The sequence below is a fragment of the Astyanax mexicanus genome, chromosome 3 (genome assembly GCF_023375975.1).
Source record: "Astyanax mexicanus isolate ESR-SI-001 chromosome 3, AstMex3_surface, whole genome shotgun sequence".
Lineage (NCBI taxonomy): Eukaryota > Metazoa > Chordata > Actinopteri > Characiformes > Acestrorhamphidae > Astyanax > Astyanax mexicanus.
The window spans coordinates 61,245,001-61,270,355 of record NC_064410.1 but is presented as its reverse complement, the minus strand read 5'-3'; the positions used below and the strand labels follow the sequence as shown (position 1 = coordinate 61,270,355).

Below are 25,355 nucleotides of genomic sequence, written 5' to 3'. Positions count from 1 at the left end.
CAGAAAATAAACATTTAGGGCGAAATATGCCTTGGTTATGATTTTAATAATTCATAACTCTCATATTTGCGTTTATCGTTCGTCCATATTTCATCGAATGCGGTCATGTCATACACCATTCGAACCGTCTGGCTCTCCGGATTCCAGAACTGTGCTTTTACTGTAGGATGTATGTTTCATGAATTAGAGCTGCGTCAGAGCGCATGTTTCCAGTAATAAAAGGCTCTCCTTTTGTCCTGGGGAAACCTCCGGTCACTGCCGCCACCCCCCGAACACACACCCGCGCTCAGCCACAGGTCCTACCTTCAAAACGCGTCCAGACTAAAGAGAATCCATCAATCCAGTCTCCTGTAATCCACAGTTATATCCAAACAGCGCTGGAAATCACTTCATCCAGAAATGAAACTTATCCAATCTTTATCTCTGTTTTAAAACCGTTTTATTCACCGAATTCGGCACAACACGCTATTATAGTCAGAAGCCTCGCGGAGTAATGCGGTACTTGCTGTGCTTCAACATAATATTATGGTCTGTCGGAGCGTTGCGGCTACCGTTGTCAGGAGCGTCGCGGAGTAATACGTACTTGCTGTGCTTCAACATAATATTATGGTCTGTCGGAGCGTTGCGGCTACCGTTGTCAGGAGCGTCGCGGAGTAATACGGTACTTGCTGTGCTTCAACATAGTAATATTATGGTCTGTCGGAGCGTTACGGCTACCGTTGTCAGGAGCGTAGCGGAGTAATACTAACTGTGCTTCAACATAGTCTTACGGTGTGTGTGTAAGGACCGTGAAATGGCTCCAGTTAAGAGACATGCTTAAGAGACATTTAGTGCGCCTTATAATCCAGTGCGCCTTGTGTATGGACTAACACTAAAAATAGACCGTTCACTCATCGTGCGCCTTATAATACGGTGCGCCTTATAGTCCGAAAAATACGGTATTATAGTATACTATAATTTAGTATATAACTTAGTATATTTGGAAATAAGTATTTTAGAAGTATATTGAATAACATTAAACTAAAAGTGTACTTTATAGTAGTCTATTTGTTTAAAATACACTATATTGTACTTTTTAAAAAGTATGATCAAAGTTTACTTTCAAACATTTGATCAGAGCAAAATATTAATGTACTTTTAATATATTTAAGTAAGTACATAAATCTTTTATTTCTCAATATGTTTTAAGTACAATTAAGTATATATTTTTTTCAGCTATAGTGAATATATGAAACTCAGGCACAGGTTTAAATGACCATTCTGTGAAATGTCGTTCTCTAATATTTGTCTCCTTTTTTTCTCTTCTCCTTCCCTTTTTCCTTTGTTGTTTACTAATTGTTTTGTTTAATTATTATTATTATTATTATTATTATTAGTAGTAGTAGTAGTAGTAGTAATAGTATTATTATTAGTATTATTAGTATTTTTTTCTATTTTGTCACATTCCCCCACTTTTTTTTCCTGTTACATTGTTATATTATATTATATTACATATATATTTTTTTTTCTTCTCACAATACCCACAGTACCTAAAACTCTGTATAAACACAGACAAATAATAAAGCTAAAGTGGAGGGGGGAAAAAACAGCTGATCAGGACACAGAAGACTTGTCAATGAACTTTTGTTTTAATTGATGGTAACCCTAATTATCAGTACAGTTATTGGATGGTGGTGGTGGGTGCACACAGTTCTTCTTCAGGGGGGTTGGGGACTGTTCTTATTCAGTTTTTCAACGGGAGGGGAGGGGGGGTTGGGGGGTCGGTGCACGCAGGGGGGGGGGGGGGTGTTGGCCGCCGTTCTCCTTCAGAAACTCCACCCTCTTTGACTAGGTCTGCCTAACAACAGAGCGATCTATATTTTGATTGGCTCAACGAGAGTACATTATAATATACATTTGAGCATGTGAACTAGCTGAGGTGCGTGAGACTTGAGAACACTGAGTACAGAATCATGCATTTACTATTCTTTACTCTTTGGGATGGTAGTTATAGGTATGTATACTCTTATTCTGCAGTAATGGCAGACGTATGGACGTTTGGCTTCTTCAACCACAGACGCAGCTCCCTTTCTCAGTAAGGCAGTAGATATAAGTTAGCTAGTTAGCCAGCTAGCTTCACACAATACTCCTATCTTCTTTGTTATGCATGAAAGGTAGTCTGCTATGTTGTAAATAGATGTAAATATGGCTATGAAGACCTGAGAGCAGTAGTTTTTATTTCTTTACTTCTATTTTCAAGTTGAACTGTAAAAAAAGAAGAAAAGAAAGCAGTGAGTCCTTGTGAAACAAAAAAAAGGTATACTTAAATAATGTTGAAATGTTTCTGTACTTAAGTTACGTTATTTTGGAGCCACTCGTTTTTACTTAATTACTACTTGTCTGTAATTAAAATGATATAAATGCACTAAATCTATACGGGGTATACTAGTCATACGTTATTTTCTCCGCTGTTTAATATAATTGAAGTATACAGTGCCTTGCAAAAGTATTCGGCCCCCTTGAACTGTTCAAGCTTTTGCCACATTTCAGGCTTCAAACATAAAGGTATGAAATTGTAATTTATTTTGTGAAGAATCAACAACAAGTGGGACACAATCGTGAAGTGGAACGAAATTCATTGGATATTTTAAACTCTTTTTCCTTCCACTTTGAGATTGTGTCCCACTTGTTGATTCTTCACAAAAAAATTACAATTTCATATCTTTATATTTGAAGGATCATAAAGGGGGCTGAATATTTTTGCAACTGAACATTAGAAACATATTTAAAGAAGTACGATTAAAGTATAGGTTTAACATCACATTCAAAAAAACTAAAAAGAGATATCTCGTTGCAAGCATTAGCTGTTGAAGTTATTTTAATTACTCACAACTAAAAAAAAAAAGAAAAAAAGCATTTTGTTTGAGCGACACAAAATTTATGTTTTGCCAACAAATTTCACTGATGTACAGATTTATTGCAGAAATGAAGGCTCCTGTGACACATGTAGTAAAAGAATAGTTTTATCATAAAAAACGGTTATATAAAACAATAATATATTTTAAGTACCTCACCAGTACAAAATTAGCACAGGCCAATAAAGTAATTTTTTTAAGTATACTAAAATACAGATTAAGGAGGTAAAAATGCATGGATAAGGAAATAAAGTATACTTTAATTATCCACATATACAGGGTTTGGATAATGAAACTGAAACACCTGGTTTTAGAGCACAATAATTGATTGTGGTGACGGACAGTTCTGGTAGAAACAGGAGAGTTGAGGTGCACATTGAATTCTGCCGTGATTTGATCAGCCGTGGTTTTATGTTTTTTTTAGGATACAATCCGGGTTAGCACCCGAACTTCCCTTCCAGACAGCTTCCTCTTACAGCATCCACAGTTAATCCTGTTGGATGTGGTTGGTTCTTCTTGGTGGTATGCTGACATTACCCTGGATACCGTGGCTCATCACAAAGACTTGCTGTCTTGGTCACAGATGCTCCAGCAAGACGTGCACCAACAATTTGTCCTCTTTTGAACTCTGGTATGTCTCCCATAATGTTGTGTGTATTGCAATATTTAGAGCAGAACTATGCTCTTACCCTGCTAATTGAACCTTCACACTCTGCTCTTACTGGTGCAATAATGTGCAATTAATGAAGATTGAACACCAGGCTGCTCCAATTTAGCCGTGAAACCTAAAATCCCACACTAAAATGATGACAGGTGTTTAAGTTTCATTGTCCAACCCCTGTAGTTCAAATACACATCTGTTATATTTAAATAAACAGCTTTATTATAAGGGAGACTGAGTTCTGTAATAAACGTCAACTCAAGTCAACTCAACAGAAACTCATCTCATCTCAAACTTACCTTCAGAGTAGGAGCACATGACTCTCCATATACACTGTGATTCATAATCTGAAAGACATTAGAAGCAAATAAAAAAACAAGTTATGATTTTAGTTAGCTGCTGCTTCTGTGTTTTTTTTTTTACACTTTTAACGTTGCAGGCAATTCATCTAGAAACGTTTTAAAAAAAAAAAGCTAAATTAATCGCACAAATTAATAATTTGACCAACTTTCTGTCATAATTCACTGTATTCTGCGCTCTTTCACAATTCCAACCCTATAAATCCTGACATTGTCATCTAGGAATATGCTCGTGTTCATCAGAGAAGAAAAAATAAATCCATTGGTGGAATAACCTGGTCTATATTCAGTATATTCAGGTAGAGTCAGCTGACCTCATTCTTTCAGCACATACTGTTGCTGAACCTAAACCTGCAGACCAACTGCAGCATCAACCAACCAACCCCACATTATTTACTTACTTAAATCCAGGTGGAGACTTTTTTTATTTTGGCCAAGCAGTGTATTTCCTAGTAGATTAAAGTATACTAAGCTTTATTATGCTATAATGCACTAAAGAGGGCTAACATGGAACAAAGTTTTTTGTACTCATTATACTTTAGTTGTATAAAAAACAGTACAAAAGTCTTACTTAAATTGTACTAACTGTATTTAACTGTATGGTCTGTTTCGTTCAGAATTATGCTGTTCATGACAGAAATAATTTTAATGTAAGTATACATTAATATAATATAAGCTTTCAAATGAGCTTTGATATTGATGTGATTTTTATACCATATCAGCTTCTGGAGAGAGAGGGGTATAGCTGCAGCCTCAGTTTCAGGACCCTGCAGTTCTAGGACCCTGCAGTTCTAGGACCCTGCAGTTCTAGGACCCTGCAGTTTCAGGACCCTGCAGTTTCAGGACCCTGCAGTTTCAGGACCCTGCAGTTCTAGGACCCTGCAGTTCTAGGACCCTGCAGTTTCAGGACCCTGCAGTTTCAGGACCCTGCAGTTCTAGGAACCTGCAGTTCTAGGACCCTGCAGTTCTAGGACCCTGCAGTTTCAGGACCCTGCAGTTTCAGGACCCTGCAGTTCTAGGACCCTGCAGTTCTAGGACCCTGCAGTTTCAGGACCCTATGTTTTCGCGACACTGCCGCCTAAAAAAAAAAAAGTGGTCTTGGACACGATGGATTACAGTCGCAATGTGAATCAAGTTTTGGCCTACATTTAATGTATTAAAAAATTCACATGTTTTTAATTAGATATCAATTTAATCTACACATTTTGTAACTGTGTTAGTTACCTAACGTTAGCCTGAAAAGCATTACAAGCGCCTAACATTACTTGTTAGCCTAGGATAGCTAGCTTCAAAACATCTATTAGCCTGTTAGTTATGTTTTTAATGAAAGCATAGCACGATATGGTAATTAGTTCTGCTTAGCACATATAGATTGAAATATAAAATATGACAAAGAATATGTTCACTACGTTTCAGTACATTAAATCAGTGTAATGTTAGCCTACTGTCTTCGGTGTAACGCTAATTACTTATTTAATCAATACTGATGTACCATATAGTTATGTTAATAATCTTTAACAATACCTGTTGTCATTTGTAAAAGTTATGTTATTATCCTGTCTGCTTTTAAAGATGTGTATAGCTAATTAGGTTATGTTTATACCATCTTCAATATAAAAGCTGCATGTATCTATCTAATATTTGGGTGAAATTAACATTAAAAAGTGTAAGTAGTTAGCTATTTTAGAACGCAGATACAGCCACTGCGCTGTACGGGACGGTTGGCAACCTTAATTGCTACCCAGCACTTCTTTAAAGACAGCTTTAACAAACAAATTATATCTTTTAAAAAATGCTTTTAAAAAAGAAAGAAATGAAAAAATTTACAAACCTCACATCTTTTCTGGTGATTCACATTTAACTTCAGTACCCACACCATCTTGGTCATTCCTGCTACAGGGGTAATGTCATAGCCAGGGATAACATTGGCCTCTGTCAGTATCTGAAATGAAGTAAGGTAAAAAATCTCAGAACACAGCAGAAACGTAGCTAAGACATTAGATTCACTCACACTTCTCTGTAACAAAAACGGTTGTGGGGGACACTTTTTATTTAGCATTCGATTGTGTCCTAATAGGTGGAGTTTTCACACCAGCAAACAACAAATTAAGTCTCTGTTGTGATAATACTGGTCTATTTTTTCTGTTGAGTTTATTAGGTTTCATGCACAGGACTCTTGAAGGGCAGTTGCTCTAACCTGAAGAAAGGGCACCCACCCCCCGCAAAAAAGGAGTCTCTCTCTCTCCTGTATTCGTCTCTTTTCCGTGGGCATTTAGAATTTTCTGCATTAACATAATCGTGCATGTGAATAATTTGAATAGTGCTTTATGTCCGTTATTCATCTTGCTTGATAAAATGAAAGGTTTTCAGCTGCATCCTCCCACAAAACAACCTGAGCCATGTAAAACATTGACTGCAAGCTAGCTGTCTGTCGGGTTTTTTTGCTACCTAAACGTGGCACAGTAGGTGGCTGTCAGATTATGTTTGATCAATGAAATACTAAAAATATTTAAAATGAATAAAAAATAATTAATATAAAATAAAAACTCATTTAAAACACAATCAAAGGCTATCTAATAGTGCGCAGAATAATATCACTTTCAGTTAGTTTCAGTTTCAAATAATTGAAACAGCTCCCCAAAACCTCAACCTATCCTTTATATTTGACAATATCTGATTAACTTTACAGGTCCTCACTCAACTTAATTTATTTAACTAAAATGAGTTTTCAAATTATTTCTAGCCTCACGCTGAATTCGGCGTGGCGGATTTTGCCTGATTTCTCTTGATTAAAATCAATAAATATGTGAATTTAATATCTTTAAATACCATATATTTTACTTCACTTGATAGAAAACGTTTATTTTTTTTAAATCGCAATGCCGCGCGCGCTTTCCTTATGACTGACGCTAAACTGTTTGATCCAGCTGTTATATTATATTATGTTATATTAATACCATTTTAACGTTTTTCGTTTCTATGTTTTGAAATTATTTTTGTCATTTTGGGTTTATTTTCATTTGTTATTTTTCTAATAATAATAGAAATTACATAATTTAAAGTAAGTCAATAGTTACTTTTACTGGTAACTAGTTATGTTTATAGTGGGGTAACTAGTAACTAGTTACTTTTTTGAAGAAGTAACTAGTAAATATAACTAATTACTTTTTCAAAGTAAGGTGCCCAACATTGGTTGACAATGAGCAAGTTTCCCGACAAACAACGAGCAGGCTTATTCTATTTGGTGAATAACATGAAATGTTTAAAATTAACACAGACATGTAGAAAAAAAAAGAAGACAAGCTATAACCCAGATATAAATAATAATACTTCATAATAATATAATAATAATAAATAATATAATAATATGCCAATTAGGCATATTTATAGCAGTAGGATATTTTAATTTTCATCCCTGACTCTAATTAATTTAAGTCATATGCCTGATTTGACCTTTTTCTGTACAATCCCTGCTAAAGTTTTAGGTGAAGGAGACCTAAAGAAGGTCAGTGCATGTTTCTGGAAAAACAAAAAAGTGGGCGTGATATCCATCGGCACAACCCTAGTTGAAATATGAAATCATATTTGCCTTCCCTCGGAAGGGCAATATCAGCCAAGGACGGCAAAATGGCAGTTGCCCAAGCACACTGGGCCATAGCGTCTGCACGTCACTGTTAGGTTTAATATAACGATTTAAATTTTTGTTACTGAGTTATTGATACTACTTGGAAGAATTTAAGAGAATAGTTTCACTTCACAAATGAAAACGATATGATGTGCGATATGATGATAAATATCGTGGGGACGTTTCTACAGTATCGTTTCTACAGTAATTTCATCAATTATTCATGCAAATATATAAAGTAGGCTGGGATAAAAATGTATTGGCGTTAGGGTTGGGTTTCTGTCATGGTTTTCTATTTGTGGTGAGGATCTTGGACTGATTTTATGTGGTACACGGCGCTCTGTTGTGTATTTTTACATTTTAATTATTTCACTAGAACCGTCACACTGCCGCTGCTCCTTCTGTTCTATAGGTGCTGTGTCTCATAGCGCTGCTGGTAAAGCTTTATATTCTGTCTTTAAGCTGCTGCTTTGAGATTAGTATAATTTTAGTGGCTCTTAAATTGTTGTTTTTGTTGATCTTTTAGAATTCGTTAGATTAAATTAAATCTTTTAGCATTTTGAGCTTAGTTTAGTTGGTTATTTGCCTATTTTATATCTATTTTCAGTTTTTTCATTAAATTGTTATTAGCTTATTAGCTTCTTAGCTTGTTGTTAGCTTCTTTGTTATTTAGCATGCATAACTTCTTACTGGTCTTTTCAATGAATGTTGATTTATTCATCGTGTTTGTTATTTTATTTATAATTTATTTATATAAATGTGGTAGATCATGATATATATCGTTGTTGTGATATAAATTCCATATCGTGATATATGATTTTTCCCATATCGTTCAGCACTACCTTGGATGCAGCATAGACTGATGCAACTCTTCCTCGAAGGACTTGAGTGCAGTTTAACATCAGAACATTGTTTTTGTCAGCATCGATCAGAAGCTTCCTTAGCCACTCTTCTTCTGGAACGTTCCCATTGCCGAAAGTTTCCAGGATAACCCCTTCAGCTTCGTGCAGAACTCCACGCACCTGGATGGAGGAATTAATGGAGTTTAAGACCCAAAATAAAACAATTGCATAATGACTGCGCCAACAAGAGCAACAAGTCATCTGTGTGTCTGTGTGTGTATTTGCACATCTATGTCAGGAATTGGTGCAACTTGAAATACCTGAAAAAAAGGCTGAATTAAGAGGGGTGTCTACTAACATTTGGCTGTATAGTGTGTAAGTTCAAGACTTAATAATATATATATATATATATATATATATATATATATATTATGGCAAGCCAAACAGGAAATATATAATAAAAGCTGATATATATATATATAATGAAAGCCGACATATATATAATGAAAGCGATATATATATATATATATATATATATATATATATATATATATATATATATATATATATATATATATATATATCAGCTTTCATTATATATATCGCTTTCATTATATATATTGCTTTCATTATATATATATATATATATATATATATATATATATATATATATATATATATATATCGGCTTTCATTATATATATATCGCTTTCATTATATACATATATCGGCTTTCATTATATATATATCTCGACTTTCATTATATATATATCTCGACTTTCATTATATATATATATATATCAGAGTTCATTATATATATATATATATATATATATATATATATATATATATATATATATATATATATCTCTTGACCAGGCCCGTCGCGATGGGGCAGGCAAACCAGGCAATTGCTTGGGGCCCCAAGCTGGACTGGGGCCCCCAGACAACAACAGGTTAAGAATTAAATGCAGCGACAAACTGTGTGAGCCCCCCTTTACATTCTCAAAGTCAATGAGCAATGACACTGTTCTAAGAATCCCCCTCAAGGGGGCCCCTCCCACCAGCTGCTGAAGGCAGGCAGACACTGTCCTGGCAGACAGCCAAGTTTTAGATGCCGGCAAATATGAAACTTAACCATGAAGCGAATTTATCCATCAGGAAGCCAAAAGAGAAAACAAAAGAAGGAAGAGGAACACAAAAAAAACACAAGACAGTGGTAAGTGATGATTTACACTGGATAAATTAGGCCTACCTGTACAAATGGTGTAATTTAGCAGCAGGTAGGCTAAAAACAATATATACGTCCCGGGTAATGTTTATGTTAGCTAGCTAGCTACGTGCCTGGCAGTCAAAGCTAGGAATAAGTTAGCTAACCAATTAGGTTAGAGGTTAGTGCAGTATACAGGCTCGAACAGGCTGATAATATAGCTCCATAATGTAATATATTATATTAACAGGAAAACACAGGTCTGTTCCAGATTCACTGCTTATTGTATTTCAGCCTACTGTTCTTATCTTCAGTTGAGATTAAGGTGGCGTAGCTTCTCTGAGGTGCTAGCTAGCTATTCTAATCTATGTAACAAATGGTGAGTACGTGTCTAGTAGTATCCATGCATGCACTATGCCAGCTGTTCACTGTCTTTAAAGCATCAGGTGCATCTGTCTAATTCTCAGACAACAGCATACTTAAATCTGCTATGTTCAGCTACAAGTAGTAAATTTGTAAAGTAGATAGTTTGAGGTGTTTAGCATTGGTAGCTATATCAATGCAGCTGGGATCCATCTAAATATCAAAATCAGAAAAAAATATTGTGATGCTATCTCTAACCATATCTTTTCTTTCTACCTCAAGGTGCTTTGCTTAAATTTCTAAGCCCTCTTCCTAAAGATGCCTCTGATGAAGGTAGAGTGAATTTCTCTCACTAAGCTGTTATTACTGACCTCTTACAATTTGTTAATATTGTTATAAAATGGTCATGCATATTTTTGCTGGACATTTCAGATTTTTAAATACGGCCCCTCCTCATGTCTATGTGATGCACGCTGTACCTGAAAAGTGTGTTATATTAATAAAAACGTTATTTTCCCAGCTGTACCATCAACAGCATCTATCATTGATGAGAAAGACATTGAGGAAGAAGAAGACATGGAAGAAACTACATCCACTGGTGCCATGGCCTCAACATCAACATACATGAGTCTGCACTACATCTCAGCACTGGTGTTACCTCAACAGCACAAGGTACCACAAGCACTGTCATTTTTTTTTTGGCCGGAGGGGGGTTTGGGCATGAGATTTCTGGTGTGGAGGTTGGGGGGGCCCCGGTTGGTGTCTTTGCTTGGGGCCCCCAAATACCTTGAAATGGCCCTGATCTTGACTTTCATTATATATATATATATCAGCTTTTATTATATATTTCCTGTTTGGCTTGCCATGTATATATATATTCCTTTCAACAAACAGCTCTGGCATTTTTTAAACATGTTTTTAACCAGATAGTGCTAGGGAGTCACAGATGGAAGCGGACATAACTGCAGGTATAACTTTAATAAAATAACAAAGATTCACTAAAGCATAAAAACAGAAAGCAAACATTGGAAAAACGCAAAAAAAAACAACTAATGAACAAGGCTAGGATAACTAAATATCAAAGACTAGAACAAAGACTAAACAAAACTAAGAAAACAAGAAAAAGAAAAGCAAAAAATAACAGTAGGACTACATGAATTAAAAGGATTAGAAGAAATACTAACAAGGGAGCGGGGCAACAAATATAACAGGTGGAAACTCTAATGACAGGGTGGAGACAATGGAGGACAATAACACAGGGCCATGTGCTAGTGGAACACATGGGGGAGTAAAAAAACAAGGCAGGACAACAGGGGACAGGAGCAGAAAGGACCAAAAAAAAAGGAAAAACACAAGACGTGTGTGACAGTTTTGCTCTGCTGTTCATTTTTAAGCAATAACTCTGTATAATAATGTGACTTACCCCTTCTTCAGTAATCCCGGGGGAAAATTTCAGCATCCTCACAGCTGGTACTTTTTTCAACATGAACTCTACCGTCTCAGTACGAGGGGCGCTGCTAAGCTGCATCTCTTTCATCACTGAAAATAAAGATTGAGTTGTGATGAAAATATCACTGTACTTAGATCATGTTCAATTACGATGATTTCAATTGCTTTGATTGTTTTCACTCTTCTAACATAAAACAACTGAGCTTAAAGTTTATTACTTTAACATGTGTTTAGAATATGGGTGGTTGACATATTCGGAAAAAAAAAAGTGTAAAATGAAGCTGAAAATAACCAAAATCTTTTTTAAAGTTTTTTTTTTTTAATTCCGAATGTCACACCATATGACGAATCACACCACACAACACTCTGTATGCAAAAATAAACTGCTTCTGCAGGTAATTCACACAGCGCACGAGGAAAAAAACACCTGAGAGGAGAAAAATGAAGCTTGAGCGTAAACGAGAGGAATGCTTATCAAGATGGAATAATGGTATGATCCACTTTAAGGGGGCTTAAAATCGTATCACAATATTCTTCCAGGCTTAGATACTGCACTGTTTTTGTAGTTTTTAACATTATATGTAAGAAATACATTTAAATGTTTTGACCCCCCGAAACTATTGTTTTTACCCCTTTAGAGGAGGTTGAAGTCTTAATTGGGTCGTAATTTGCACCCTGGTATCAAGGCAGTAGTCTGGAGTATGTGGGGAAAAGTGGAGTTATGTACCATAACTAAGTTTTGGGAGTGATCCACGCCCTCACTCCTCCCACTTCCTTCCCTATTTAAACCGTCACTTCCTCTCTACCTGCTCATTGAACAAACCTCGCACCCACCTCCTCCCCATCTTCCTCCTTCGTTAATTTTATTCTCTTCTCATGTTTCTCTTCATGAGAGGGAGGGGTTCGGCTTCACGCTTTACAGCGAAGCTGCCCCGAACTCCATCTCAAATACTCTGAGTTCGCTCCCCCTCTTTTCTTCTTTTCTGCCCAGTGAAGGGCATGGGTCAATACTAGCAAAAGTATCATTATATCACTGGAACACCAACCGTTAGAGATCACTGACGCGCTAATAGGCTGAGCATTAAGCCACTGGTCACTTACGCTTGATTGTGGTTTCCAGACTCGCAATTGGGCAAACTTCAGGACTGTCAAACACACTAAAACTATCACAGTCTACCTTCATCACTCGGTTTCCCTGGTACAACTTCCTTTGATAACAGAGCATCACCTGCAAGAGGAAAAAAGGTTTGTACTTATTCTACTTTAACTGTATAAAAAAATAGTACAAAAGTCTTACTTAAATTGTGCTAAGTGTACTTAACTCTACTAAACTTATTAAAATATACTTAACCCTTGTGTGGTGTTCGGGTCTGTGGGACCCATTTTCATTTTTCATCAAATGATACTAAAAAAATATTTTTTCTAACTCAAACTCATTGGCATTGGCTCATTTTTTGTGAAAAACATATATCAAAACACATTTTCGATAAACACACACTGTACACCCCCAACACACACACATTTATATTACATACAGTATGTTTGGCCAAGGGCTAATAAACATTGCTTCATTTGTAAATTTGAAACAAATTTTCTTCTCATATCTTGAGTTTAATTCATTTTCTTTTACATTTTATTAAAAAAACTAATAAAAAAGAGTAGCACTTTTTGAAAGAAATGTAACATAAGAAAGGTAAAGGGCAAATATTAACCATGTAAGCTGTTTATATTGCTTGCAATTTAGGTGAAGCGAGCATGTGTAAAGCATTTTAATGTAAAATTGCTTAATTTTGCTGAATTAAATACAAGTAACAAAGTAAACGAGTAACAAAAATATGAACACCACACAAGGGTTAAGTAACATTTAATCATTTAAACTGCTTCATGTATGTAACCCCATATTTTAAATATGCTTACAGAAGAATGATAATACATTTAATACAGAGTATTACAACTGTATCACTATTTATTATACACAAAACATCACCTGTAGGAGGAAAAAAGGAAAGTCCCAACACTACTTTGTACTGTGATGCTACAGTTACCTGACCAAAAAAAGGTCACACACTGTAATATTTAAAAAAAAAAAAAAAGTAGATTAAAGTGTACTAAGTATTATTATGCTATAGTGCACTAAAGTGTTCTTGTAGCCACTTTATTATTAATCAGTATATTTAAAGAGTGATAAAATAGAACAACGGTTTTGTACTTTGTTCTTATTATACTTTAATTACAGTATAAAAATAGTACAAAAGTCTTACTTAAATTGTGCTAAGTGTAGTTAACTGTACTAAAATGAAACTATTTTAAATATACTTCAGTAACATTTAAACTACTTCATGTATGTAACCCCATATTTTAAATATGCTTACAGTAAAATTATAATACATTTAATAATGAATATTACAACTGTATCACTATTTATTATACACCAGGTATATTAGGACTACATACTAAGAATTGATGTTAAATATATTTACTGTACATTAGAGTACAAATATGCTTCTTGTTCCTGTCTTTTGTAAGTAGCACACCTCTAGCACACCTCATACTTCATTGGGTATAAAAATATATTTTGATACACTGTACTACAATTTTGTAACATTTTTATATTAGTAGTTGAAATTTAATTTACTTTTTGAAAAGTTACATGATACATTGTACTTTAAGTGAATTACTGTTGAAGAACAGCTGTTTTTAACTCACTTTGCTAAAAATGTACAAAAGTATATTTGGAAATAAGTATTTTAGAAGTATATTCAATTACATTAAACTAAAAGTGTACTTTATAGTAATCTATTTATTTAAAAAAATACACTCTATTGTACTTTTTAAAAAGTATGATTCAAGTTTACTTTCAAACATTTGATAAGAGCAATATATTAATGTACTTTTAAGATATATATATTTTATTCACCAGGGATTGTTTCGGTCAACCTCTATAATTACACAGTTTAAAAACAGAGACTTTAAAATGGGACGAAAGTATTCATGTCAGGTGGTGTGCAGGAAGGAAGGACGAGGAGAGCGCAAATGCAAATATTTATTAAAGAAACAAAAAGACTGAACCATACAAAGAAACATGCAGAACGTAACTGAGAAACACAAAACACCTGAACTGACGAAACACGTACAACACCGGATAAGGAATACAGGAACAAGGGGACTATATAAAGACATGGACAAACAGGAAACACCTGACGAAAAGGTAATGAGGGGCGGAGCTACAAATGGACACAGGTGAGTGGAAAAACACCAGGGAAGAAATACAGAGGAGCCGGGTCACGTGAGAATAACAGACAGACATGAGAATAGACAGAAAACAGGCTAAAGATGTGACAATTCAATCATACCTTATGCAAAACTGGCTCGTCTGAATAACAGCCAGCAATCAGCAATGAATCGATGAGATTGCAGAGACCATCAGAACGAGGATTGAAGATCGGCAGCTAGAAGAAAAGAAAGATAGAGAAGAAATCGCAGATAAATAACCAGGGGCTGGAATTCAGTCATTTGCTAATGTTACTACTTTTGATATGTTGATAAACCTGTTAGTATTGTTTTATATATATATATATATATATATATATATATATATATATATATATAGTGTTTTACTGCATATTGAATAACAACAGGTGATTCTACTGTTAATTAATACTGTAATTAACTGTTTTCTAGAATGGATCTGATAATCCCTTTAGTATTCTGTGATATGCAGTTGTGTTCTGATCTTCATCTAAAGTCACAACAATAGACAAACTCAGTCTGCTTAAACTAAAACCACACAAATAATTATATATGTTTGCATGGTTTTATTGAACACAACATGTTAATATTCACAGTGAGGAGGGAAAGGTATGGGAATCTTTGGATTTAATAACTGGTTGATCCTCCTTTATCAGCAAAAACCTCAAGTAATGGTTTCCTGTAGCTGCAGATCAGACCTGCAGAACGGTCAGGAGGAATTCTGGATCATTCCTCTTCACTAAACTTCAGTTTCAGTTCAGCTATAATATTATAATATTATGGGATATCTGGTGTGAATTGATCGCTGTCTTGAGGTCATGATGCCACAACAGCATCTTAATTGGGTTCAGGAGGTCAGGACTCTCCAGAAGGCGTATTTATATATTTTCTTCTGTTGAATCCGTTCATTCGGTTGTTGATTTATTTCTATGTTTTGGGTCGTTGTCCTGTTGCATCATCCATCCTCTGTTGAGCTTCAGTTGAAGGACAGATGGTCTTCAGTTTTCCTGCTAATTTATGTGTGGTATTAGTTTAGACTGTGTTTGTCTATTGTTGTGACCAGAGGTGGAAAAAGTACTGAAAAATTGTAATTAAATAAAAGTATCTTTACTTTGCTAAAATTCTACTCAAGTAAAAGTACAAGTACCCATCTAAAAATCTACTTGAGTAAAAGTTACATAGTTACTTTTAATTATTTGATGTATAAAAGTAAAAAAAATAAATGTTTTTAATGAACTATTATTCCACATAATAATTTGGACTTTTCAGGCAGTATTTGTTCAGACCACCCCATAAAACATTTTCAAGAACAAATGGTATAGGTTTCTATCATCCATTTTATGGTCATATAGGTGACTATAAACTGTATTTTTATAGTTTTCCAGACAATATTTTTTTTTCCCCAGCATTTTATTTTGTACTCAGTAAAGGGGAGTTTTCCAATGTAGCAAAGTAAATTACTTGTGTTAAAATGTACTTGAGTAAAAGTAAAATTACCTATTTTAAAAACTACTTTAAAAATTACAAATTACTCATAAAATCTACTCAATTACAGTAACTTGAGTAAATTTAATTCATTACTTTCCACCTCTGGTTGTGACTTAGATGAAGATAAGAACACATTTAATGACCAATTAATGCAGACATCCAAGTATAATCTCAAAGGGTTCACCTACTTTTTTCCTGCAACTGTACATTAGAAGGTAACACTTTATAGTAGCCAGAAGAAACAGCATCGCTATACTCATCAATCAGTTCATTTTTCTTACAAAAACTGGTACTTGAGACACAATGAGCACATGATGTAACTTAGGCACCGACCCCCTGAACCAGTCCTGTTAACACTCTCAATCTTTAAATCTAGACTCAAAACATTTCTATTTGCTCAAGCTTTTGAGTAATGTCTCATTACAATTTTCTTCCTCTTACAGCTTATCCAGCAAATATAAACCCTGTCCTAATCATCTGCTTTCTTTTTCTCTCCCCATGTCCTGAGCTGCTGCTACCAGTGCCCATCCCACTCCAGCAGAGTTTTATAAAACCATTCTAACCCCTTTTTCTTCCCTCCCCTCTCTGTTCTCTCTCTCTATCTTTCTCACATGTGCTGAGACACTTGGCCGGCCGGTCTTCCTGGATGTGTCCGTCTGTGGTTCCAGCTTTCAGGAATCAGCCCTGTCCTTCTACTCATCAGAATTATTTCACAGCCCTTCTAACTTCTGCTTTTTGTTTCTCTTCCTTTCCTTTCTGTTTTCTCTATCTATCTCTTTTACATGTATGGAGATGCCCTGTTCCTGATGTTCCCAGCCTGGCTCTCCACTGCCCGCTGTGTTGTTCTCTGGCTCTGCAACCCTGCACTGATTAACATTAACACACTCAGTATCTGTTTCTGTATTAGCCATAGCTCTATAGTTTGTTCCCATCACATTTTTATATTCATAAATTAGTACCTGTTATATTAGCCATAGTTCACATTAATTCTCTGTACTGTTTTGTTCTGTTATTTTTTTGTTGTTTGTTGTTTGTTTGTACTGAGCGGATCAACCCGAGTAGGATGGGTTCCTCGGACTGAGTCTTGGTTCCTTCCAAGGTTTCTTCCTCTTAAAGGGAGTTTTTCCTTGCCACTGTGTCACCATAAAATTGGCATAATATAAGCACAATTCCTGCTTTAATCTCAAACTGCTGCTCTAGAACACACTTTTTTAAATAGCTGTATGTGTTGTTTTGGTGGAATAAATCAGTTTTGCTAAAGATTTGTGGAGTTTTTAGAAAGCAGTTAATCATTTTCAGTTCGTGTTTAGAGTTTTGAGAAACTGAGTAAAGTTTCTAGAAATGCGTTTAAACATTTGGAAAAAACTGTATTGCAAAAAGCAAAGAAACAGATCACTGTTCATCAGACCTCTGATCTCGGTCAGGCCAGAGAACCTGTACTAAATGATGCAGTTTGTGTTTAGTGATTTTTTTGTAAAGCTGTGATTTAGAATGATATTTAAGGGAGAACATGTGGAATTGTTCTTAAAGTTCAGCAGTTTGGAGTCACGATGTTTTACACATGATCTTCATGTTCTTGGATTTGTGTGCAAAGTTCCATATTTTGTGTTATACAATGTGGAAAAAAGTACCATCTGTCTCTTGGAGAAATTGTGTCTTCATGCTTTGTCTAAAGTTCGAACAGTTGGGTTGTTTTCGTGACGAAATGTTACATGTAAATGTGAAAAAATAAATGGAATTTTCCTTTATATTTATGGGCATTTAATTCTGTAGCAAATCTGACCTGTGCCCCAGTCACAATCACTGGCTTCTCGATGTTCCCCAACAAGAAGGAGAGTGCAGATGAGATGAAGGCCATAGTATCTGTGCCATGGATAACGACAAATCCATCATATTTTTTCAAATTGTCCTGAAAAAGAGAGGCAGAAAAAGAACAGAGAGGATAACGAGTTGACTTAGAGAGAAACAGAGAAAAAAAAGGTTTGTATTAATTATAAAATAAACTCTACATACTGAATTAGAGAAACACATACAAATGAAAGGAACAGATTAACCACAGTGGTTCACTGAATAACAGTTTAGTTCATGTTTTTTAGTGCTGACAATTGGTAGGTTATGACGTATCAGGAGAGAGAGAGAGAGAGGGAAAGGGAGAAAGAGAGAGTGAGAGGGAAAGAGAGAGAGAGTGAGAGGGAAAGGAAGAGAGAGAGTGAGAGGGAAAGGGAGAGAGAGAGTGAGAGGGAAAGGGAGGGAGAGTGAGAGGGAAAGGGAGAGAGAGAGGGAAAGGGAGAGAGATAGAGAGAGAGGGAAAGGGAGGGAGAGAGAAAGAGTGATAGGGGAAGGGAGAGAGAGAGAGTGAGAGGGAAAGGGAGAGAGAGTGAGAGAGAAAGGGAGAGACAGTGAGAGAGAGAGTGAGAGGGAAAGGGAGAGAGGGAGAGAGAGAGAGAGAGAGAGGGAGAGAGAGTGAGAGGGAAAGGGAGAGAGAGAGTGAGAGGGAAAGGGAGAGAGAGAGTGAGAGGGAAAGGGAAAGAGAGAGAGATAGAGAGAGAGAGGGAAAGGGAAAGAGAGAGAGATAGAGAGAGAGGGAAAGGGAGGGAGAGAGAAAGAGTGATAGGGAAAGGGAGAGAGAGAGAGTGAGAGGGAAAGGGAGAGAATGAGAGAGAGAGAGTGAGAGGGAAAGGGAGAGAGGGAGAGAGAAAGAGAGAGAGAGGGGGCAGTTTGGGTGATTTTTCTTTGTAGGTTTGTGTAAAGAACTTTTTAGAGTATACAGAATCCCTGTGCAATTCACAGAATCCAAATCTAAATAATTACCCATAAATGGAGAGAGAGAGAGAGAGAGAGAGAGAGAGAGAGAGAGAGAGAGTAATTGTAGGGTTGTGTGAAGAACTTTTTTAGAATATCAAATCTCTATGCAATAGAAATAATCCAATCTAAAGCAATGACCTGTAAATACATGTATGTAAAAATTGACAGCAAATAGCTAGAAAAATGCAATTTTTTCCTTAATTTTACCCTAATCTTTTCAGTCAGGTCGATCCAGTCTTCAGGGCCAGCACTCGAGGAGTCTTTTGGATTTTGAAGGGAATCAAATTTGTAAAAGATCTTTCGTTCCTTGTCGTCAGCTTTGGCTGTTGATTTGTCTTCAGGGTCATCCTCGCACAGCTGTTGACTGACAACAAAGTGAAAACAAGACTGCTGTACATAATTTGATCCACAAAACGTGATAATTAAATGTATAAAAAAAGCAAAAACCTAAGAAACCCTGTGAAAAATATATGTTCTTAAAATGATTTCTTATGGACCATAGTATTACAACTAATACAATGCTGTTACTCACTACAGCGTAATGCAGCCATCTTCTTGGAGTTCCACAGTTTTTTTAGCGAAATGATCATAAAGCTTGGAATGATCTTCAATGAACTTCTTAATGTCTTTCAGAGGTTGAGGTTCAAGCTTCCCTTTATGGAAAAATAAAGTCATATGTGTTTAGTTAGTCTTAATCCCATTTCACACAAACACACTCACACAAAGACTTTACAAGCATGTTAGAGAAATGAGATCAACAGATGAAAAAAATATCATTTATCAACCCCCATCCCTTAAATCTATGGGGCCAAATATATAAGGGCCATTCCACCAAACTGGTGCCATTTGCTTGTTGTAAGACATATATTTAACTATTTAAAACATGTACTGGTCAAACTCAGGCAGCTTTGCTTAATTATTAACAAGGTTTCTAATCCAAAGATGTTTACAAAACTCATGTGATATTTAAAAAGAGTTTTTAAAAGCAAGTCCACTAATTCCTTTAATTTTCTCTCAAGAAATTTATATTAAACAATATAATGATGAATGATCATATTAATAGTCCTCATGTGTCAGTGTTTCCTTTGTCTTTGCACCTTCCTCTGTCGTTTGTCTACTCACGCTTATCCTAGTTCATAACCCTAGTTCTTTGTTCCGTGTTTATCTTCTTGTTTTTTCCCTTGTTCTGTTTAGTTTATTCTGTCTTGTTTTAGTTCTTGTTTCTCTGTTTATTTGTGTTTTTTTATGTAATAAACCCTTACCTGCTCCTGCGTCCGCCTTCTTGTCTTCCTTCCTGCCGGTTCCTGACGCTGGCAGACAAATACATGGAATTACAGAAACACACAGTAAGTAAATAAATAAATAAAAACGAAATTTGGCCCATGCTTTGATATATTTAATATCAGTAATGTTTTTGGTTCAGCCATTTTCTCAGACAGACTGTTCATCCCACTGATGGGTTTTGGTTTCTCACAAGATTTCTATCTAGGAGTTTTTCCTAAAAACTATTTTTTACTTGGCATTTACTGTGTTATATCAGAAAAGCCAGGTCTGGGGATTTTTTTTTTTGTTATGAGTTTCTTTCATATATAACCATTGGAGTGAAACGAAGATAAGATAAAAATTCATTGTCCATTTAATTTACATTGAATGAAAATTGTCTTTGGCAGTCTGGCTGTCTCGTCTTTGCCCTGTTTCCTGTCTGTTCTCATGTTTCTCTGTTTGTTTAAAGCTTTGGATATCTGAAGTAACACTGAAGCACTATTGTAAGTCGCTCTGGATAAGGACCCCTGATAAATACCTTAAATGTAAATGTAGATGTAAATGTTTACCTGTTCCTCATGCCTCCTGTGTTATTCCCCAGTACATTTGTAGCTCTGCCCCCTACTCCCAGCTGTTTGTAGTTTCGTGTTTGTTTTCTGTGTATATATATAGTCCTCATGTGTCAGTGTTTCCTCGTCGGTCTTTGCACCTTCCTCTGTGGTTTGTCTACTTCGTTTTTTCTAGTTCATAACCCTAGTTCTTTGTTCCGTGTTTATCTTCTTGTTTATTCCTTGTTCTGTTTGGTTTATTATGTCTTGTTTTAGTTCTTGTTTCTCTGTTCATTTGTGTTTTTTTATGTAATAAACCCTTACCTGCTCCTGCGTCCGCCTTCTTGTCTTCCTTCCTGGCGGTCCCTGACAATAGCAGACAAATACATGGAATTACAGAAACACACAATAAGTAAATAAATAAATAAAAACTGTGTTATATCAGAAACACCAGGTCTGGCTGTCTCGTCTTTGCCCTGTTTCCTGTCTGTTCTCATGTTTCTCTGTTTGTTTAAAGCTTTGGATATCCGAAGTAACACTGAAGCACTATTGTAAGTCGCTCTGGATAAGGACGTCTGATAAATACATTAAATATAAATGTGGATGTAAATGTTTACCTGTTCCTCGTGCCTCCTGTGTTCTTCCCCAGTACATTTGTAGCTCCGCCCCCTACTCCCAGCTGTTTGTAGTTTCATGTGTGTTTTTTGTGTATATATAGTCCTCATGTGACAGTGTTTCCTCGTCGGTCTTTGCACCCTCTACTCACGCTTATCCTAGTTCATAACCCTAGTTCTTTGTTCCGTGTTTATCTTCTTGTTTTTTCCCTTGTTCTGTTTAGTTTATTCTGTCTTGTTTTAGTTCTTGTTTCTCTGTTTATTTGTGTTTTTTTATGTAATAAACCCTTACCTGCTCCTGCGTCCGCCTTCTTGTCTTCCTTCCTGGCGGTCCCTGACAATAGCAGACAAATACATGGAATTACAGAAACACACAGTAAGTAAATAAATAAATAAAAACGAAACTTGGCTCATGCTTTGATATATTTTATATCAGTAATGTTTTTGGTCCAGCCATTTTCTCAGACAGACTGTTCATCCCACTGATGGGTTTCGGTTTCTCACAAGATTTCTATTGAGGAGTTTTTCCTAAAAACTCTTTCTTACTTGGCATTTACTGTGTTATAACAGAAAAGCCAGGTCTGGCTGTCTCGTCTTTGCCCTGTTTCCTGTCTGTTCTCATGTTTCTCTGTTTGTTTAAAGCTTTGGATATCTGAAGTAACACTGAAGCACTATTGTAAGTCGCTCTGGATAAGGACCCCTGATAAATACCTTAAATGTAAATGTAGATGTGAATGTTGACCTGTTCCTCATGCCTCCTGTGTTATTCCCCAGTACATTTGTAGCTCCACCCACTACTCCCAGCTGTTTGTAGTTTCATGTGTGTTTTTTTGTGTATTTATAGTTCTCATGTGTCAGTATTTCCTCGTCAGTCTTTGCATCTTCCAACTTACGTTTATCCTAGTTCATAACCCTAGTTCTTTGTTCCTTGTTTATCGTCTTGTTTATTCCCTTGTTTAGTTCTTGTTTCTCTGTTTATTTGTTTTTTTATGTAATAAACCCCTTACCTGCTCCTGCGTCCACCTTCTTGTCTTCCTTCCTGGCGGTCCCTGACAATAGCAGACAAATACATGAAATTACAGAAACACACAGTAAGTAAACAAATAAATAAAAACAAAAGATAAAGATACATACAAATTATGAATTATTTGGGGATATTGTGTATTACATCCTTATTCAGAATAGCCACAGCAGATAACACAAAATACTTTTTGCACCCATTCTTCTTTAGTCTCCTGACTGATCAGAAAAGTGAGTCTGTTGTCAATAAACGTCCCCAAATATTTAAAATGATCCACTTGTTCCACTTCCTTTCCTTTCATGATGATCGGTTTGAACACAGATAATGTAATGTGGGGTAATGTGTTGCAGTAACAGGACTGAGTGAAACCCTGTGTGTAATAAACTAGAGACTAGAGATTCTACAATTCAACAAGTCCTTTCTTAAGTAGTCCATACTTTCATTAAGCTCTTTTTAAACCTAATATGCTTAAGATCACTTAATCATTATGATAGAGTTAATCACTAACAATGACTTCATGGGTGCATTTTAATTTTTATTGTGTGTATTCTTTTTTTATTTCGTTTCAGATGTAACACATCATGCCATAGTGATCCTATGGTAAAATAAGATAATTCACAAAACCATGCTATTACTAAAATTAAGATCATGTAAATGTTGTAGAAAAAGATGGGGCTGGACTGTATTAAACGCTGAAGTGAAATCCATGAAAAGCTCCCAAACATAGTTATTACTCTTATCCAAATTACTATATACCACACACCAAGACAGAGACCTTGTTTTGAAACCTGAAACCAAGGGAGCGGACCTAAAGCAGGCTGTTTCAGAGTCTCGGTGTTGCAACAGCAAAGGCTCGATCACCCTTGAGCTTTAGCTGAGACCGAGGAACAGCCAGGAGCAACTGATCCAAAGACTTTAAAGACGTGGAATAGGAAAGGGGTTCTGGTGATTCTGTAATGTAAGATAGTGCCAGCCTGTGCAGCGGCTAAAACTGGAGTGATATGATCTCACTTCTTACCGTGCGTCCACAACGAACGCGACGCGAGCGACAACGCAGCCGGAAGTCATTCATTTTCAATGAGAGCGAGCGACACTGGGCGACAGGCAGCGACGCGGCGCGACGCGATGCGAAGCGGGCGGTTTGAGCGACGCGAGAGAGTTGACCAGAACTTAACTTTATGCAAATGAGCAGCGACGCAAGGCAGCGACTACCAATCAGAAACAGATTCTCATTTGTCCAGCCTGAAATCTCTGCTCTGATTTTCGGTTCCTACTGAAGATTTTTCCACCAGCAAAACGGAGAGAACAGAACTGAACTGAGCTGATCTGAGGTAAAATACTCCACTACACCAGCAGCTACCCCACTATAGTACTATCCTTACAGAATTACCTTATTTAATAGAAAACGATATATTAAAACCAGGGGTGCAACTACATACTTTTTGAGGTGTATGTGAACATACTATACACTATACTGTGTTTGGGAGGAAGTGACAGGAGGGTTGATGGGGAGGGAGTGGATGGGCACTGTGATTCTGTTTTTTTGATGTGTATTATCAGGGGCGTTGCCTGGGTATGTAAAAATCCGGGGCTCAGTCCAGTTAATTATATTAGTTTATAATCTGATCAGTTGAATCCGGTGGAGAACATACCATTTTAGGGCAGAGACCAGGGTTAATAAACTCACTTAAACTAAGTATAACACTAAATTCAGAATATCCACAACATCCAGCTTCTAGCTAACTGTTTAGCTGAATGAATGTTTCGTTAATTATATCTTACAGTAATCCTGAAATTCTAAATTAATAAAAACAGTTTGAAAATGAAATAGTTATTAGCTGATCAGGGCAAGTTAAACATTATATAGTTTTATTTTCTCAAACCCTGATCTGTGTGTTTTGATTTAGAGACTTTAGAGTCTTTTTAACCAGGTTACCACCATCTGCTTAATTCAAAAATCACCGTATATCCAGATATGTTTTAACATCAGCGCTGAAACTCGCAGAACTAAAAAATCCTCCCCAGCGAGGCAGTGGGGGGATGGGGCGGGGGCTTCCCTACTAGCCCACCGCGCTCCGCAAAACCAGCAAGCTGATTGGCCTGAAGTTCCCCTGAAAGGCGGAACTTTATACTTGAACTGGCTCCGTGAATAGCGTCAAGAGATTTTCCATTCACAGCGGCCTGTCTTCTCATTAACAATACTTAATTTTCCTGCATTGATTTGGCGCCCCCTCGAACGTTCTACGTCACCGGAATTTTAGACTGTGTTCAGGTGTTTGTAATTTAGTTTTAGGTATAAATACCTGTCTGTTTGTCTCGCGTGTCGCGAGGTATTTTCCCTATATTTCCAGCGATATACTGAGCATTTTTCTTCTATTCATATTACCCGTGTATGACCCTTGTTTTGTTCGTTTCGACTACGTTTCTGCCTTACCCTTTTGTTCTGTTTGTATTGTGATTTCCTGGTTTATTGAACTCTGCTTCTGTTTAATGGTTTCGTTTTGGTCTCTGATGTTTCGGTCTGTTGTTTTTCTGGCTTTGACCCACGCCTGTTATCCGACTACGCTATCTGCTTACGTGCTTTATAATAAAGCCTCGTTTTGTTTTACCACGAGCGTCTGACTCCCGTCTGTGGCGTCACAGACAGGAAGTGCGTGTGCTGTGTGGGTGGGATCCTTCCTGATGCAGGTGGCCCTTTTCCTGCATCTGGAGGAAAACCTAAATGCTGGGCTTTGTCCCGCCCATCGGACGCTCAGCGTCTCTGGGGGTCTATGGAACAGTGGGCCGGCCTTGGCCCTCAGCTTCTGTATGATGATTGGATGATCTGTCTGAGGCTGAATCACTTTTTGATTGACAGCGAGATGAGCGAATCAGTGATCTTTTGGTGTAAACATCTGTGCTGGGAGCATTTTTAAATTTTATTCCAGCTTCTACAGGGCCATCTCAAAAAAATTTAATATCTTT

General features: G+C 36.4%; 1 protein-coding gene across 9 annotated transcripts in view; it reads right to left on the bottom strand.

The window, feature by feature from the left end:
• Positions 1-1,778: 1,778 nt before the first annotated feature.
• The window catches only part of LOC103034442 (L-asparaginase 1), a 30,203-nt gene continuing 6,626 nt past the window's right edge, over positions 1,779-25,355 (bottom strand). The window contains exons 3-16 of one of the 9 annotated variants that reach the window (XM_022685763.2): positions 22,378-22,419; positions 21,663-21,704; positions 21,081-21,122; positions 20,208-20,255; positions 19,478-19,598; positions 19,153-19,309; positions 17,924-18,049; positions 14,757-14,852; positions 12,505-12,631; positions 11,378-11,493; positions 8,382-8,561; positions 5,746-5,856; positions 3,855-3,902; positions 1,779-2,244 (exon numbers count right to left, since the gene is read on the bottom strand). In XM_022685763.2, coding sequence (XP_022541484.2) covers positions 2,215-2,244; positions 3,855-3,902; positions 5,746-5,856; positions 8,382-8,561; positions 11,378-11,493; positions 12,505-12,631; positions 14,757-14,852; positions 17,924-18,049; positions 19,153-19,309; positions 19,478-19,598; positions 20,208-20,255; positions 21,081-21,122; positions 21,663-21,704; positions 22,378-22,419 — 1,286 coding nt within the window. In that variant the 3' untranslated portion in view covers positions 1,779-2,214. The remainder of the gene's footprint in view (positions 2,245-3,854; positions 3,903-5,745; positions 5,857-8,381; positions 8,562-11,377; positions 11,494-12,504; positions 12,632-14,756; positions 14,853-17,923; positions 18,050-19,152; positions 19,310-19,477; positions 19,599-20,207; positions 20,256-21,080; positions 21,123-21,662; positions 21,705-22,377; positions 22,420-25,355) is intronic. The other 8 variants (XM_049475955.1, XM_022685765.2, XM_022685766.2 and 5 more) reach the window with 8 other exon arrangements.